At 34.2% G+C, this 19,925-nt stretch overlaps 1 protein-coding gene across 2 annotated transcripts; it reads right to left on the bottom strand.

The window, feature by feature from the left end:
- Positions 1-12,376: 12,376 nt before the first annotated feature.
- On the bottom strand, positions 12,377-18,036 carry LOC105220497 (carboxypeptidase B). Of its 2 annotated transcripts, none has more exons than XM_054231265.1 (5): positions 15,724-16,159; positions 13,693-13,890; positions 13,465-13,606; positions 12,872-13,397; positions 12,377-12,707 (listed from the first exon to the last, which is right to left on the bottom strand). In XM_054231265.1, exons 1-5 carry the CDS (start codon positions 16,082-16,084, stop codon positions 12,471-12,473), a joined length of 1,464 nt encoding a protein of 487 aa, XP_054087240.1. In that variant the 5' UTR covers positions 16,085-16,159; the 3' UTR covers positions 12,377-12,470. The 2 variants fall into 2 exon arrangements, with proteins under 2 accessions (XP_054087240.1, XP_054087241.1); XM_054231266.1 differs by lacking the exon at positions 15,724-16,159 and adding an exon at positions 17,729-18,036 and having other exon boundaries at positions 12,378-12,707.
- Positions 18,037-19,925: the final 1,889 nt, after the last annotated feature.

The raw sequence follows: 19,925 nt of genomic DNA, 5'->3' as shown, positions 1-19,925 counted from the left end.
TTCATTGACTTGAAAGAGAAGTTTTCCTGACACGAAACCTCAATATGATAACCATAAATGACTGATTGGTGGTAAAAAAAAAACAAAGATATCGATGATCTTAATGCGACAATTTAGAATTTCGGTCCAGGAGAGTTGACACAGCTACAAACCAGGATGACGTAGTCAATTATCCCAAACTATTTAAAATTGTCTATCATCACTCACTTTGCAATTAAAAGTAGTGTGAGTTGTCATCATGCTGCGTAACATAAATCGACCTCGAGTAATCAATAACGTCGCCGAGGCGAAGATTGGACCAACTTAATTTAATGTATACCTTAGCCACAACAACGTGTGGCCGGGTCTGCTAGTATATAGATATTTTATTCTTCTTCACTGCTCGTTCGTGGTTTATATGCGTTTGTTAAGCTGAAACGACATAGCTCGCGAATGCAAATGCGAATGCGAAAGCGAAAGAATGGGCTTGACTGCACTTATTTCGAGCAACTACATAAATGCGCTTTTGAATGCGTTGACAGCTGTGTACAAGATGATACACATACTCAATTTTTATTTGCGAGTTTGACAACGAACTAATTAACATGGACAAGGATATTAAATTTTTAGTGATTTTTATTAGCAGTGTTCATAGAATACCTTGAATTAAGCAAAGGAAGGAAAATTTGAACTGTCTACCTAGTTTATTAAAACTTCATCACACCTTATCTTTAAAAATTACTTTAAATACTTGATAAATATATTATTAGTAAACTAATAAATATTATATTTCACAAAAGACTTATATTTTAGCGAAGAAAACGGGCTTAAATAATTAAAACACGCAAGATAGTAAGTAACACAACATTGGTTGCTATTCTCAAGAATGTGAAGATTGCTGAAGTGAAGAGTTCGAATTTCGGAGATTTGGTTGCGAAAACATACGAAAACTATGTAGCTCATCTCATAAGAACATGTGTATTCAACTCAACTGTCAAACGTTCGCATTCGCATTCGCGAGCTATGTAGTTTAGCTCTTATTGTGGCTGCGTTAAGCTCCAGTTACCGATGCTTGACTTGACTCAGCTTCGAAAAATTTGGCTTGGAAAACTTAGATGCAGTTATACTTCACACAACTTCAACTTCAGCTGTTATTATTATAGTTTCTGGGTAGAGTTGCCAGATGTTCAGATTTAGCTTTAAAACTAAGTTTGTTAAATTAAAATATCACCAAGATTGAAGATTTTAAAACTAGTATACAAAAAAACTTCACTATTAGGAAATCTGTGAACACGTTAAGATTTTCTGTTTGAAAGAAAACTCTTTAATAAATACATATATGAATATAGCTTTGAGCAGAATAGCACAAAAGAAACGTACACGCGTAGTTCAGTTTTTCGATATTTAGAATTGTTAGAAGATGTAATAAATTGGAGCCAAGCGTATAAATGATAGGTGAATAAATAATTTATTTAAATTGTATTTGAACATTTACAATCAGTTTTTCATTACATAAATTCGCAAAATATTTTTTTCTGAGCAGATCACCACAAACTCTTGGAGAGATTCGCAATAGTTATGTTTCTGTTGCAAAAATTATCCTCATATCGAATCTATTTGATTTGATTTGTTTATTGCACTTAAAGTTAAACAAGTATTTGCGTTATAAATAAAATAAAAGATTTTTTTATTAAACACATTAAAAAATAATTGTTGTGAAAAAGGTATTTTCCTCTGAATTATCTAATTTTTTCTTTATTTGAAGATTTATAAATATTAAAGATTAGAATTTTAACATATTTAATTTTAAACGGAAACATTCAGGCAACACTGGAATAGTGTCATAATGAGAATGAAAAGAGAAGCAGTGAGAGAGGGAGAGCAGTACAAATGTCAACGTAACTTAGAGTTCTAAATTCAACAGACTTTCAAGTCAAGTCATGCGTTCGGTAATCAAATACATGCAAGGCCCATTAAACGGATCTTTTATGTGACAGTTATCAAGTCTCTCTAGGTCAAGTCAAGTATCGGTAACTGGAGCTTTAAGCGTATAGCGTCTGAAAGTGTTTTCGAAAAATTATTTGTCACACCGGTCGCGCGGTTACAACTGCGGCTTGTATATTATTGCCAATTGGCGCTTTATTTTTGTTGCGTTCTCTTACTTTTTCACACTTTGACGTGTTTTGTATTTAATTTTTACGCATATGTACGCTTAGAATTTGTGAACATATGGCAGACAAAACAAATATTTTATGACTTATAAATTGTAAATAAAATATGATTGACTGCGCGACGGTGTTGCTGTGTTTCACAAGTTGTCGATAAAATATAAATGCAGATAGTACTAAGTATTAGTATAATTACGATATAATCCTCTTAATATAAATTACGATTCAATGGTGTTTAGATCAAGCTTTTATCAAGATGTTATAAAGAGTCTAAGTTAGATCATCGGAAAAAATTCAAATTTTATGTATCGAAAAATACTGGGCTGGAGTAACTATATTCTGTAATTTTTAATCCTTTTTTTCGAACTTCGAACCCAAATAAAAAATAGTTTGATCCAGCCGAGTGCTGTACAGTGTTATCGTTAGAATTTTTTTTTGATATTTTACCTATAGAAAGCAATCTACTTTGATACTGAAACAACTTCGAAGCGATGCTTGACTTGATTTATTTTCTATGCGAATTTCTCCAACGAAAATTGTTTCTTTAATTTTTTTAAATTATCCTTCTGAATTAAGAATTTTCGATCTAACATCGGTACACTTAAGTTTCGTAAACTTCAAATGTAGCTAAGTTCTTCCCGTTGAGTCTATCACTTTCTACACACCAACAGTCGACTCTACTCGTTGAGTCCAGTCATCGTTTGTAATAAATAATTCGATAGAGAATTATTCTCTTTTCCTAAAAAGCGACAGTTCTGAGTAGCTTTGTCACAATCAGCTTGTGTTTTATCAACTTCCTGTACTTGACTTGTATAAAAAAGTTGCACTTTTCGGAAAACAAAAATATTAAAAATAAAAAATACTAGTTTTTTTTTAGATTTTTTTGTATTTCTTTTATTTTTTCATTTTTTTTATTTTTATTTTTTTATTTTTATTCCACCATTTTTTCTTATTTAACGATTCTTATATGAACAGATTATTATAAACCCCAGCGCTATTTTTGGCCGAATTCGATCTAGCGAGTGGTACAAATGACTATCTCAAAGCCGCTCTCACTACTTTCCATCAGCAATTACAAAATTAAATTTTTCATATATTTTTATCTTATATGTATAGTTATGTGAATGAACTCCAATGATAGGGTGAAAAATTTGTGTAATTAGTCTAATTACTTTCAGTACATAACAATGAAAGAGACAATGCTGTTTACATTACTTCGCTAATAAGCAGAAATTGGAACGCTTAACAATAACGGTGGGTTCATGCATGACAACATTTGTTGCGGTTTTAAATCAGTTATTTGAAAGGTGAGGGTACACAGTCACTCTAATATCGGTATAAATCGTTCAAGAATACAGAAAAAATGAAAACTTCAGAAAGATGACTAAAGAGTGTTCAATGAGATGAGTAATAAAATACACGAAATTATCACAAGCATGCAACAAAAATTTCATTGTATAAACCCAGTGTAACTGTTTCGCAATCAACCAGCAAATATGAGCAATAGCAGTGACTTAATTAGAATGCACATAACCTTAATTTTTTCTGAGTAATCACTACAATTACATACAAAAATGTTTTTAGATGTATGTAATCATATCAATTTCAAGTTTAATGAACTGCCATACATTTTTGTACCGCTCAGTTTATTATTTATAATTTATAAGTAAATAAAATATAATAAATATGTTAAATAAGCATAAACTATTTTTAAATTATTGTATATTATATAAACACCAAAAGTACATATATTTATTCAATATTTTCCTGTCTTGTCAAATTTTTAGCTGTAAGTACATAGCAAATGTTTAAATTTAGTTGATTTTTTATTTATTTTTAAGTTTCTTCAAAAATGGTCTAAACTTGAAATTCTTTTGTCGCGTACTTGCAGCTCTGACCGATTTTAGTATTCTAATCGTCGCTTATGTAAATATTGCACACAATTTTTATGTATTTATACATGTGTAGACATATGCTCAAGTGTATCTACATACAATAAGTACATAAAGCCGTGTACGCGTGTTGTGTTTTGAGGCATTTTTGTCGTTTTATATATGAACTTACTTAGAAGCAAGCGTTGTTGTTTTTGAAGTCCAAGTAAGAAAATTAACTGGTTTCGAAAACTAATGGGTAATCTGATCTGATTTTGTAATAAAGAAGTCTGAAAAATAATTAAATCCAGCTTAAAGATATATACAGTGGAACTTCTCTAACTCGGATCACTATAATCCAATAAAAAACGTCGAATTAGAGAGACTTCGAGTTATAGAATTTTCATTAAAACAAAAAGCTGTAAAATATAGATTTATACCCAGTTTTATTTATTTACTTTGCATAAAGTTTTATGTTCATATGTTAAAACCTGTAATTTGTAATTTTGTTTGTTGCAGTTTGCTATTTTTTGTCTCTTGCATGCCATTCCTTTGATACATGATTTATGCAATCCATAAGGGCAATATCATATTTTTTGTTCGCCCCCATACGATAGTAAAATTTTGTATTTTGTATTATGCCCTGATCGAAAAGTTCGATTTATGGAAGGAATTTTCTATGAGATTTGATTTCTATTACCCATTCATGAGTTCGAGTTATGGAGAACTTCGAGTTAAGGAAGGAAATTTGTATGAAATTTGATTTCTAAACGCTATTGCCAATTCAAAAGTTCGAGTTATAGAAGAATATATAAAATGATATTGTACAACAGATTGATTGATTGAAATACAAATGTACTACTTTAAAGGTGAGATTAAAAATTCCTTCTTCAACTTTTTTTGCTCTAAATTTGCTCTAAAACGGGTCTAGTATTTTTGGAAAAAATCACTCGATTGAAAATTTCGATCAGAAAATAATATTGGCAAATACTAGTAATAATGCTATATAGTTCACATCAGAACATAAATTTAATATTCTGAAATACTAGAAGGTAATTTTTTAACTTTTATTCCCCGAATCTTACCTATATATTCTACGTATTTGAGTCAAATTTATTCATGTATACGATATTTTTTAGATAATTTGTTTACACTGTACAACAATCAGCTGGGTATTGGACCAAACTAAATTTTTCCAGGAGATTGAGCCAAAAGTAAAAAAAAAAAATTCTTCCGATTTTCGAAGTTAGCTTCCAAAATCGAAATATTTGAATTTAAAAAATTATTATTAATTACAGGACTTAGCTACTAAAAAACCAAAATATATATAAAATCTAAAATTTCTTCTTAATTCAATAGTGTTTACAATTTTTTCATCAAGCTTATATGACAGATTTTTATTATTTTTCAGTATTTTTTCCAGTATTTTTCTATGTATTCGAGGAACAAACTTTGACCCTTCACCCATTTGGTCCTATACCCAAGAAAAAAGGCGATTTGTGATATAGGGTTATTAATTCTATAGAGACTTAATATTATCAGAAATCAAAATCAAAATTTCCTACTGCCTGTTTGTGGCTGTAAATATGTACATACTAATGCCTACAGTGCGTTTTTATATTATATGTGTGTATTTATGTTATTTTACTGCCTGACATATTTAAATAAAATTTTGAAAGTTGTGACTTGAATTAAACATTGGCATAACCGGGATACACTTTGTTCTACATAAGTACTAGAATTTATCGAACTGCTTCACTTCCACCAAATATTCGCTAAAATAAGTGATTTTCGTTTACAAAAATTCAATAATATACAACTTACCACATATTTTGTCGTTAAGCATGTTATTATGTGTTTTTTTTTCTCAAGCTCAAGCTGTCTTTATTAATTACTCGCTACTCACTTTCTGTTATGACTTTCACCTTTTGTGTACTTCTTCACATTCTTGAATCTCAGTTTATTACCTTATGAATTACTTGATAACGCTGGCGGACAAACTGTAAACTTGCGTGAAATACATTCATGCCAACACATAGCGAAATGAGTCAAAAGTGCGACGGCGACTTTCCTTCACGGAAAGTAGCTAAAGAATAAGCGCAAGCGTGGTTTACTTTTGTCTGCGTCTTCAAATTTATAGTTTTCAATTATTTGTAAAAACATTAACAACAATTAAAATGTGTAATTCATATGTATACATAAAAAAATCGCTGCGAAATTTCAAAGAGAACGATTGTATAGTAGCCTACGTAGTCTTCGAATTGTTTGTGTACTTTCAGTGCATAAAATGTTTATAGAAATACTCTTCTTTTGTTAAAATAATAATTTGTTGTTATTTTAGATATTAATTACAGTTATTGTGAATACTTTTATGTGTTAAAAATAATTTGAGAGTTGTTGCTTCGAAAGCTCTTTTAGGGAGGTACATATGTATTCACTCCGACAGCAGAGCGGCAATACTGGCATTGAAATCGATGGCAGTTCGCTCGGAGCTAGTAAAGGAGTGTCTTAGATCCTTATCAATAGCTTCTAGCTATTTTGCTATCCGACTAGTGTGGGTACTCGGTCACCGCGGAATCGTTGGTAACTGTAAAGAGGACCAGCTTGCAAGAGAGGGTACCATAGTAACATTGACGTCGGAATGGGAGCGCGTTGGTAGTCCATGGTCCACCTGCGCAAGACCGCTGGACATGCACACTACGCATGAGCTCGTCAAACGCTGGTCAACAACCATCACTGGTGCAGTGGCGAGGTCCTTTTGGCCCACTGTGGAGTGTAAGAGGTCCTCTCAACTGCTTTCTCTTGGCAAGGTCCATCTCAGCGCGATCATTGGTGAGCCAGTTTGTTTGATTCATACCAGTTGTGTGTTCGTTTCGCTACTCTCTAAAACGTTTTGAATCGTAGGCAACATTTGTTTCAATACTTTAATCCAATTTTTTAATCGCTTGTAAATTTTTTAAATTGCCTCGATTGAAAAATTCATTGCCTTTTATTTCAGTTAATGTTTTTAAGAATTTATTCTGAGAACAGACGAAGATATTTCAAAAGTCCGTGAGAAAAAATCAATCAATTAATTAAAGTATTGAAATTTACTCAAATAAATATGTACTATTTGAGCTGAGGCCTTACTAACCATAATTTATATACGCTATGCAAAGCAGTAACGCAGATTGATTAATAATATACAAGATTAGTAAAATTATAGATTACGGCAGTTTACAAAAAAATACATTGGTTCGTGACGTCGTAGAAAAGGCCTCTCCCCTGCCTTTGAATACAATTAGAATGAAAGGTCCGTTGACCGAGAGCTCATTAAATTAAAAGGAATGACAAGACTATGTCTACAAATATAATGAAAGTTTGTTCATTTCGTTTATCATGGAGTCTGTCTATCATTCTTCATGAGGTTTGCAATAGATGGTGGGAACTTTCAGCATAATTATTTCTCCTTACTTGTTCGATATTCCAAAATAAATTGTTTTACTACTACTTCTTATATTGTTTAATTTGTTAACGTTTTTTATTATGAATAATTTATTTATATTTTTTCACTTTTTCGTTTAACTTTATTGTTGCTGAACGTCCCTTGTTACTTTCTCATTTCTTTTGCGACTCATTTCATTTAATTATAAGGTCTGTCTTCTGTCTGTAATATTTCTTTATTTCTATTTCCAATTTGAATTTTCATATGTTCATTATTAACATCAGTTAAACGAAATTAACATTTGATTTATTGACTGCATTTGGTGCCAAAGCATTACTTGCAGATTTCATTGTGGTTTCACATATTTGAAATTTCCACTTTTTTATTACTTAACGAACTTTTGATGATCACTTCAACTGACGCCGCACATAATTCAGACACACTTCTTTATAAAAAGGCATGTGTAAATGTGTGCTTTATTTGAATAAAATCCAAATGAGCTACCTCGAAATCTCACTTCTCACTTCAAAAGTGAAAGTGTTGACTTTTGATAAGTTTCACAAATCGAGCAAAATCGAAAATCGTCTTATGCAGACCCATAAAGCTGCCTAACTGTTGTCTGCTAGCCGCATCTAACGCTCACAATTCGGTGTTAGTTTCATTTTCATCTATTTTATGTCGATATTCTAATCATATATTACCGCTTTCGTTCATGTTGTTGTTTATTTTGCGTTTGATGCCTGTAAATATCACACATATGCTAATTATTTTCACAATTGCTTAACTTTTGTTGTGATTACGTAAGTTTCTCTTAATCGATTGCTTCTTTTTTTGAGTTTGTAAGCCAACTAAGGGGAATTTCATTTAAAAGTTGCGTAAAAAATGTTTGGCATAAACAGTTTTTGCTGGTGATCTCGTGTATTTGTGAAATCACTATAAACAAAATCAGCTTATTTTACTAAGAAATGCCGGTTAGCAGTTGCATTATACTATATTTTTAGCTTATTTACTTTCTTTGGTTTTTTTATTCGTTAAATGAGATTTTATTTATTTTATATTAAACGTGATGAGAGTCATCAATTTCATTTCAGTAAAAGCCCATGTTATTCCTGTGGGTTATGTTCTTAAAAAATGCTGAATGACTCATTCAGTAATTAAAATATATGAAAATGTATAGTAATTTATATGTAAAAATGCATAATTGTATAAATACCGTAAGCAACAACAAACGATATAGGGTGGTTCGTTTAATTGAGTTAAATTCAGTTCTTAATAATTTTACGGCATACGGTAGCCAATATCACCCACAATTCGCCTAAAGAAAGTGAAAAAAGCCAATTTATTTCAATATCGAGACATATTATTAGAAGAAAAATATTCCCTCTGAATTTCTTCAAAATATCTGAAAGACTTAGCTATATTTTCGGTAAAAAGAATTTGTTAGAAGCACTGAGGTCTCCATATTCGATATATAGGGTCTTGAAAAGTTATGGTCCGATTTCGACAATTTTTAGAAGGGTATATAGGTATTTTTGCAAAGTTCAGTTTCGATATTTTCACTAGTGCTTACTTTATATATTGTAAAGTAAACGATTCAAATCTACTTCAAAGTTATGGTATATGGGAAGTAGGCGTGGTTATAAACCTATTTGAAATGTTTTCACAACATATCATTGGGAAGCCAAACAGATATTATGAAGCGAATTTCATTGAAATTGGTCGAGTAATTCCGGAGATATGGTTTTTGACCCATAGGTGGGCGGAACCACGCCCATTTACAATTTTGTATACCATTTTGAGTGCAGTTCTTCTGTACCATCTTTATAATGAAATTTAAGGTTTCTGGTGGGTTTTCTTACTGAATTAAAGCATTTTTAGTGGTTTTCAACATAACCTTTGTATGGGAGGTGGGCGTGGTTGTCATCCGATTTCCTCCATTTTTGCACTGTATAAGTTAGTACCAAAAAGAAACGACTCTAGAAAGTTTCCTTGATATAGCTGTGGTAGTTTACGAGATATGTACAAAAACGGAAGTGAATTACAGAACCTGCCTGGTAACCAGATGCCGTATAATCTGAAGAAATCGGAAAAACATGCCGAATCGTGTGCTGCTACAAATAAGGCAATTTTCTGCTCTTTGAAATAAACTGTAAACAATAGCTGTATGAACCGCCCTGTAAATATACTTAGTCGTGGCTTTTCTCATTAAGATATATCGGCGTAAAGTTGTTTTGGGTAAACCAGCAATATTTATTTAATTGTGGTTGTAAATTAATAAAAAGCATGAATATCGGGGAAAATATCTGTTTAATAACTTCATCACTGTAAGCGAGCATATTATTGTAACTACAGTTACAAATTTGTTAAAAGAGTGGAATTCCAAGTTCTATTGGTTTAATGAGATAAATAAGCGCCTATTGCTTGTATGTGTACTAGATGTATATTAATTATATTTCCAATTTTTAAATAAGTATTTGTCAATGATATTTAGCGGGTAGCGGGTGATAACTCTACTTATAGGTACCTTTGGAACCTCATCTCTCATATCGCCTTCACGTGTCTAAAAATATGCTATGGATAAATGTTGTTAGCAAACGAAGAAAAATTACTAAAATTTGAATTTTTGACACAATTTTAAATAATACAAATTGAAAAAATTCTGAAACTCCCATAACCTCTTTATAAAGAAAATAATTTAAATTGAATATATGAATGAGTTACAGATAGTTTCGGTAAAAAATTACCCACAGACAATAAGGTCCTTCTGTTCAATGTATATCTGGGGACATGAAAATTTACAGTTAAATCCGTTAAATTTAGAATAAAGAGAATGTTGCGTTCAAGATAAATTCGTTAGAATAAGTTTTTGAGATATGGTTTTTGATATATTAAACACACAAATTAAAATAAGCTATGTGAAGAAGATTGCCTTTTATTTCAACTCCAACGTGATCACTAACATTAGGTGAAGAATACCAAAAGATATTATGGTATCCCACCTGGCTTGCGTGGCACCAAAACTATATACAAACAAGGGCTAAGTTCGGATGTAACCGAACATTTTATACTCTCGCAATTATTTATTTCATTTTTTTAGTATAACACACAATTTGACTCTCATATTCAGCATATATGTATATGTGTATAAGTCCATTGAATGTTTGAAAACCCCAATATTAGGTATACGGGAGCTAGGGGAAGTTATGACCCGATTTCAATCATTTTTGGCAGACAAATTATTAGAATTCTGAATTTCTTCAAGATATCTGAGAGACCTACCCATATTTTCGGTAAAAAATTTATTCGAAGCTCTGAGGTCCTCATGTTTGATATATGGGGCCTTGAATACTTATGATCCGACTTCGACGATTTTTAGAACCGCGATGTCACAATATAAATGCAGCTTGTGTGCAAAGTTCTGTTCCAATGTCTTCACTAGCGATTAACTTTTTATATTGTAAAGTAAATGATTCAGATTAACTTCACAGTTTGGTACATAGGAAGTAGGCGTGGTTGTGAACCGATTTGGACTATTTTCGTAACATATCATTGGGGATCCAGGAATATATTATGAACCGAATTTCATTGAAATTGATCCGATAGTTTCGGAGATATTGGGGTTTTTGACCAATAAGATTTTGGATATCATTTTGAGTGCAGAATTAAAGCATTTTTAGTAGTTTTCATCGTAGCCTGTGTATGGGAGGTAGGCGTGGTTATAATCCGATTTCCTCCATTTTTAGACTATATAAAGAAATGAAAAATTGCATCCAAATTATGCCTCTTCCTATAACGATCCTGTGTTCCAAATTTCACTTTCATAGCTTAATTTATGGCAAAGTTATAGCTCTTTATAGGTTTTCGGTTTTCGGCATTTTGTGGGAGTGGCAGTGGTCCGATTTCGCCCATCTTCGAACTTAACCTTTTTATGGTGCCAAGAAATACATGTACCAAGTTTCATTAAGATATCTCATTTTTACTCAAGTTCCTGCTTGCACGGACGGACGGACGGATAGACATCCTAAATCGTTTAGTTTTACGACTACTTACAAGCAACCGTTATGTGAACAAAACTATTATATATTAGATGCTTTGCTATATACTGTTATAGTATTCAATAAAGCTCAGCATGAATTGTCTTCTTCTTCTACTTATTGTTTTACATCGCTGAAGCAGTAAATCTGTATTTCGTCATACACCATACATAATTCGTTGACATATGTACGAAGTTTAGCTGTCACGTAAGTGTTTAAGCAGATCGTTGGGTTCACAGCAATGTGATACATTTGGCTGTGTGTATATCAGTTTTCTGCATGCGCCTAAAAGTATGCAACGAATACCGATTGTTTGTGTATTACAGATCGATTTGTAAAGAAGTTTCGTTAAAAATTGAATGCATATAGCCAAAACAAGTTACACATACATACAGATGTACATTTTCAAAGGTGGATGTTTATTAATAGATAATGAGTAGAAAATTTCCATGCGACATTCATGCATTTGAAAGTTATTTTAGACAAAATATCAAATATTTATTCGAACTCTTATCCAGCCTTAACACATTCTGCACCACTTGTGTACATAAAATTGTCTCAAATTAATGTTAAGTACATACCGTTATTTATGCAACAAGTTTGCACCTTCGCGTGCCGCATGTTATTTAAACAACAGTTTCTGCGTTATTTCTTAACCTTGAGGCTTGAAGCAATGCACACAAATAGTAAGTAAATTAAATTTTCCATTTACTGCAATTTATTGTTTTCATCTCTGTTTACACTACATTCTTGAAATAAATAACTTAAATATTAAATATTTATCAAATACATTTACTTAAACCTAACCTCGCTTCAAAATAAAATTTAGAGCGCGTGCTAAACTTTGTTTCAATACTTTTGTGTTTGTTTGGGGTGTTTCAAATTTTCAAATTGCGCCGTGCATTTTGTTATTTCATTCACTTCAGATTTTTCTTGTTTTTTCTTTTCCCTCACAACAACATGGCATTTGTGGCATGCACTTTTTGGCTGCGCTTCAATTCAGCGCCGCCGCTATTGTCTTCATAAACTCGTAGGCCTCCTCGCCCGATTCGACAATGTAGTGCGGTGGCATCAGATACCCATAGCGCCCTTGGTCCTTCAGAAATACATTGTAAACGTATTGGGGATTAATGCGTTGCTGCACCCAGTCGGCCGAGTTGCCGGCGCGTGCCAATTTCAGCCGATAGCTTGTGCCCACACGGTACTCGGCTTGATTCAATTTGCGGAAATTCTAAAAATCAAAAAAATAAAATAAAACAAAAACAACAACACGTGTAATAGCGGCCACACAATGAAAACCATAAAAACAACAAAAGCAAAACCAAAAAAGGAAAGCAAACAATAGCAAAGCACTTTAGTGGCTTGTAAATTGATTTTTTGTCTGCTGCAACTTACCAACATTGCACGTCGCGCTACATTGTGCAGCCGACGCTGGTTGTCCGTCACGAAGTCTGCATCACCCCATGGATAAGCGATTGCCTGTCCGTAAGCGCCGAACGAAACGTATGCGCCCAAAAACTCGCGCATATTATGCATGAAGGTACGTATCGCCTTCGTTTCTGGTTCGGAAAATTTCTTCGGACCTTTGTACAGGTTCTTGCAAGGGTTTTCCGATGAACCCGCACCGCCCCACTGATAGTCGTAGTTGCGATTCAAATTGACGCCATAACAACCAGTTTGACTGTCGAAATAACGGTTCTTCGTCCAGAGACGATCGGTGATGCGCGAGTACTGATAGCCATCGGGATTCGCCACAGGCAAGAAATACCAATCAATGTTACGCATAAAAGACGGCTCTTTGTCCCATAGCCAGGTTAGTTTCGAGATGGCACAAGTGAGCGCAGCAGGGCTCAGCCAATCGCGCGCCTGCATGCCGGCATCAATGAAGACCGCCCAGTTCTTGGGGTTGCCGTTGGAGATGCTGTAAAAACGGTGGCGGAAACTTACTATTGAATATCATTTCCAACTAAAAAGCCATTTTAACTTACCGTAGCACTTCCAGCGGCCGTTTGTGATGCGTCACACCAATTTGCACGATCTCCGCCAAGTCGGGATAGGTTTCCAAAATGTGCTGCAAAAACTGCTGTATGTCACCGATGTCGTGGTAGCGATTCCAATTCAATATTGTATCTATAAAATATTTTTATTACATTTTTTTCTTACACAAATCGTAATAAAAAAGCCAAATTAGATCACTTGACCCAAATTCCACTTACTGTCTCTCTCTAACCACGGCATATTTGCATTACTGTTATTCACTTCCGTATACGTTTCATCGATCGCCGTTTCTAGATCGTCAATCATTATGTTGTAGGTGAAATCTGTTTTAGCTATAAACTCTTTGGCTTTTGCTGTATTCCTGTAGTCAATTAATACATCGATACCATCTTGATTTATATTCCATACCTCAGTGCCTAGAAAGAGGAGAAGTGAGTTGTACAGTGTGTGAAATATTTTTTCGTACCAGCCAGTCATAAAATTTAGTAGCCTAATCAAGCAGTTTATACGTGCCATAACAGTATTAAAATAACCATGACACACATACGATTATTTATACTATTTTAAAAGGTGATGCATTTCGAGGTTCCCTACTTTTTAAAGAAAAAAAATTTAAAAGTCAAATTTAATGGGAATGTTTATTATCGTTCGGAAGAACATTCTTTGGCATTTATTTTTTAAAGATTATCTCTTTCAAATGTTGTCGCAGATTATCCATTCGTTGAGTCCAATTTTCCGAATCGAAGCGGGGTTGTTCGCATAGACTTTAGACTTTAGATATCCGCACAGGAAAAAGTCTAACGTTGTGATATAGCACGATCTTGGTGGCCAATCGACCGGCGCAAAACGTGAAATTATCTGCACAGAAGGGTTCTGTCAATAAATCCATTGATTGATGCGATGTCTTGTTGAAACTAAATGTCACCGAGATCACGAGCTTCAATTTCAGGCATCAAATAGTCGGATATCGTGGTGCGATAACCGTCGCCATTGACTGTTACGTTCTCACTGACAACATTTTTGAAGAAATATGGACCGATGATTCCACCGACCCACAAGCCACACCAAACCGTTATTTTTTTGGATGAAATGGCAGCTCTTGAATCTTTTCAGGCTGCTCTTCGTCCCAAATGCGGCAATTTTGCTTGTTTACATATCTATTGAGCCAGAAATGGGCTTCATCAATGAACAGAATTTGGCTCGCAAACATCGGATCTTCTAGGAACTTTTCAAGAGCCCATAGATGTTGCTTGGGAAGGTCCAGCAGTTCTTGCATAAACTGTATTTTTTCGGTTGTAAATTTAAGATCTCGACGTAAAATGCGCCAAGTCGTTCCAAGCGTCAATCAAAGTTGCTACTAACGTCGCGAATCGACTCTCCACGGTCTTCGTGTACACTCTCAGTTACGACTGCTATATTTTCTTCATTGCGTGTTGGACGTGGTCTATGCGATCGAATATTGTCGAATAATGAATGCTGAGTCTCAAGATGGGTGATGGTGTTCCGAATAGTACACTCAGTAAGCCGATTATGTTGATCATTAGTTGAGCGAAGAACATTCTTTATAGAACTTGAATTTTCATAATAAAGTTGAACAATTTGTAAACGTTGTTCAGGCTTAAGTATTTCCTTGTTGAAATGCCAAACAATACTTAACAAAAGTAAAATGACAGCTTGACACGCCTCACGCGTGATCTGTAAAAAAAAGTACCTCTACTGGGATGACCCGATATATCCAATATTTTATATACAGCTATTCGATCTCATTTGGACCAGTTATAGACTATCTCAATTCTTTACTTTAAATCAGTGAGATCGAACTACTTTACAAAGTTTTTGTTTACGCTATCTCCAAATGATCTTATTCCCTCATAGAAATTTTGGTTGCTTTTGAATTATATAAAATCTTGTAAACAAAATGATCTCATTCGGTTTCTTGCTCCTTCCTACTAGACACTTTTAACACATGTGTCGTGTAATCTGATAATCATTACTCATATTACTGATCGAGACGATCCAAATCTGAACACTACTGGCTTCTACTCATTAATCGCATATTATATAATAAAACTCTTCAATATGTTGTCATATTCTTAGAGAAACAAATATCATTTTGTAAGCATTTTTTCGACGCAGAAAGTTGTTAAAAATCAACCATGAAACACAATATTTTGTTCTAATTTTGCAAATAAAAATGCGAAATTTCACTTTAAACTCTTCACAATAACAACTTTTCCATATCAACTAACCGAACAGTCGCCAAAACGATTTGAGCACCTCATTTTCTATATTGTTTTCGTGTATCTTCCACAACTGATGACCGGGATAACGCTTCACTGAACTACTGTTGCGATAACGCAAATTAATCTGATACGAGGATTGCGGTGAGAAAATGTTAAGTTGTCGTATGTCCATTGGCACTAGCCACTGTAAACTCTCCACTGTATTGTCATACAATTCATCACTCGAAACGAGCACGCTCGGAAAGCCTGGTATACTGCGCAACAGAAAGAAGTCCGGATGCTGTTCGCGACAAGGATGCGTCGGTAGATTTAGCAATAACAAAAACGAAATCACAAACGAATTATAACACAAATATTTTATTAACATTATGCGTTGGTCAGCGTTTCAATTTACAAAAAGATGTCTCACGCCAGATTTCAGTTACACGTTCCAACGTGCACGCGTCGTTTTCGGCTACTGACTAAATAAGTTCAGTTCGAAGACCGATTAAGCTCCAAAGTGGAATTTCGTTATTTAAATAAGCCATAAATATTTAGTTCTTTTTTAGTTTTGTCCAAGAAACTTAGCCGATGATTTATGAAAATTTTATGCAAGAACACCATATAACGGGTTTGCGTGTCATGTCATTGGCATGATACCAATGCGGTAGAGAGGCGGTCATGCTACATTTGCCTCCGAGCGCCTAATTTTGGCAAATGAGTTGTGAGAGAGTTACGTGTAAGCAAACTGGTGTTAGAATTGTTGTGACCGGCTGTGGATTAATTTACATTTTCTACTTTCAACTTCATTTGATTTCATATTTGGCCCTTTTTCGCCAATTTTTTTTGCCATTTTGATGGACTAGTTCGCGAATTCGGTTATACTCATCAGTTGAAATGACTAGACATTTCAAATTTATTTGTATTCAATCAAACCGGATGGAAGTTATTTAGTGATTATTTCTTGAGAAAGTCAGTTTGCAAACGGCGCCAATTTTGTCAAAATTGCTGAAGGCTGCAGCAAATGAATCGCTCTTTATTTACCCACATTATTGTGAAATTATGAGACGTGAGATGATTTAATGGGTAAGATCTCAATGAGACGATTTAGCAATCTACACATCACTTGATCTCATTCTTCGTTGGGAAAATATGACTATGAATTGATCACGGCGGCGCTTTAAGGAATTATTCACTTCATTATTTGTCTGTTTTTATATTTTGAATTCAGATTTATCACAATAATTAATTCGAATTCGAACCAAGAATCAGTCTATTTATCATATGTTCATTACAAATAAAAGGCTTGGTTCAAAAATGTAATAAATAGATGAGTTTAAAAGTTGTAGAATATCTATCAAATTATATTTCACATATATTCATATGTGTTAAGAACATTACCTGGGAAGGTGACGGACTTAAGAGGCTAATAGCCTTTTCGCACAGCCAAATTAATTCAACTCGATTAGAAATTAATGTAGGAAAATGAGAGTTTTATTTCGTATGGTAAATCGATCTAATTCAACGCTTTAATCGAGCAAAGGCCGGTTAATTGAACAATTAGCTCCTGTGCGAAAAGGCTATGAAGCTTCATAGTTTGTTTAAATAGCAAAAAGCTGTTAATTTCAGTTGTTATTTTATATACTAACTGATTGACAAAAACAATTTCGCGAATGGAATGGCCCATTTCCAGGTTTGACTACGGCTGTCATTAAATTTGACTAATGAAAGCCTCATGTAAGAAAAGAGTTTCGCAAATAGTTGTATTGAACGTGTGTTCAAAATATATGTGGCACGATTCTGTAGAGCTACAAAGAATACATAAACTGTTCATGCTTTAAAGAAATCCGTTTTAAAAGAATAGGAAATGGATACAATAATGACAACACTCGGACAAATAGACCAAAGCCTACCATCAGTACCTTCATCAATCAGGATCGATTTCTACCATTATAATTTCACATCATCTTCTCTAAAATATTGCCTTACAATCAAAGCCGTAGATATGCGGCTCACTAATTCAACGACTTACCGAATTTCTCCACGAAGGTCTGCATTGTCTCCGTGCGCTTGCTGCCAGTGCTGCGTTTACGCGTTGCATTAAATATGACCTTCCACAACTGGGCGCCATGATAGTTGATATAGTTCTCATCGAACTCACTGCGATAATCCGATTTGCGGCCGACGTGAGCATTCGGACGCACAGCGCGTAGAAAACTACGGAAAAATGGAATACGTGCCAGTATGTTCGTGCGTGGTATCTCCACCAAATTAAGCGGCACTTCGTTCACATCCACTGGCAGCTCTAGCATAGCTTGTGCCGTTGCTGTCGGCAGCAAAATCACGCATAATTGCAGTAGTAACAATAGTAATGAATAAACCTTTAAACGCATCCTTATTTAATCCCTTAAACTATTTATGTTTAAATTTCTATTATTAAATTGTCACGTTATACCGAAGATACCGAGCGCGATCTGTTCGTTGTAAGTGCTTAATTGGAAATGTGCGTGACAGTTTGTTGGTGAAAAAGTTGGAGCATTTCGACGCGTCAATCGTCCAGCGCCAAGCATCATTTCTATTGTGCAGATTATGCTTGTAAGCCAAGAAAGTGATAGTCATCTCAACAGATTTGACTGTTATAATCATAATTCACACTGCAGCGGCGTACACTCCCAATGGAGGAGTTGTCTTTTATTCAATTTTGCGTTGTTTTTTCTTTGCCCAAATAGCGGTTATAATCTTTCATTTTTGTAACGACAACAGAGTGAGCAAAATTAATTAATTTGCATAATAACAAGAAAAAAGATAACAACAATAAAATTGGGGAAATCGAAAATAACTGTTTTAACTGTTTTAACTGTTGCGCCGCTTGTAATGATCATTAGCAGCATAATCATCTGAGTCGACGAGAAGCTATAGGAAAGGCAACGCGTTGTAGATGATTAAGGTGTCTTATATAGCTGTTGTTGTCGTTCTTTTACGATGGATTATATTTTGTAATTGTGATTATAAGCACATGCCGACATTCATATATTCAAAAACAAAATAGCTTTTCATTAAAAATTTTGTTAGCCAGGCTACCTGTTTAAAGATTGGCAATATTCGCAATTTTATACAGGGTGAACCAAAAGCTTTTTTTTTGTAACCTGAAGAAACATTAGGTTATAAAACGAATCTCATGTCAACTGAACATGTGTTAGCTATGGACTAGATAATCATCAGATAATTAGTTCTCTTACTGTAGGCACGACCATTGTTCAAAATCTACTTTGTACCATCGAGCTAAATCCAATATACCGTCCTTTATTCATAAAAGTATGAACCAATATTTACTCTTGTTGCCAAAACCTCCTATACAATATGGCGAATACTTTGAACTACTAACGGGGGATCCAAGTAGAGGTACTTTTTTGGAAAGACTTTTTTTTACAAATCACGCGGCAGTCATGTCAAGCTGCCATGTTATTTTTGTTCAGTATTGTTACACGTAGATCGTGGAGAGCCGTTCGTAGCAATTCGGACTGACGTATGGAACGATTTGGAACGTTTTATAGCTTGTGAGCTCTTAAATAGTTCCGAAAATATCCGACGTTTTCGAACCAAATTCCTAGGCCTATTTCTGGCTCAATGGGTATATAATAAGAGCAACCTGAAAAGATTCCAGAGCTGACATTTCATACAGAAAAACAACGGTTTGGTGTGGTTTGTGGTCCGGTAGAATCATCGGTCCATATTTCTTTAAAAATAATGTCATGTTAACCGACTATTTGATGCCTGAAATTGAAGCTCTCGGCGACATTTGATTTGAACAAAACGGATTCATAGAGAGAACACTTCCGTGAACAGATAATTTCACGTTTTGGGTCGGTCGATTGGCCACCAAGATCGTGTGATATCACACTGTTAGACATTTTCCTTGAGGGATATGTTTGACTGACGCCTATGTCTATGCTTCGATCAGGCACTGGAGCAAAACATCACGTGTGCATTCGCCAGGTTCGATCGAGTAATCGAAAATTGGACAGAACGGATGGACTATCTGAGACGTAGCTGGCTAACATTTGAAAGAGATAATCTTTAAAACATAAATGCCAAAAAATGTTCTTTCGAAGGTTAATAAACATTCCCCACTAAATTTGAATTTTCTATGTTTTTTCTTTAAAAAAGTAGGGAACCTCGAAATGGATCACCCTTTAGAACTGTTTTGGGATCAAATGCACAGAACGTGT

The sequence above is a fragment of the Zeugodacus cucurbitae genome, chromosome 5, assembly GCF_028554725.1.
Source record: "Zeugodacus cucurbitae isolate PBARC_wt_2022May chromosome 5, idZeuCucr1.2, whole genome shotgun sequence".
Taxonomy (NCBI): domain Eukaryota; kingdom Metazoa; phylum Arthropoda; class Insecta; order Diptera; family Tephritidae; genus Zeugodacus; species Zeugodacus cucurbitae.
The sequence above is the reverse complement of the archived record's forward strand: the minus strand, read 5'-3'. Positions and strand labels throughout refer to the sequence as shown.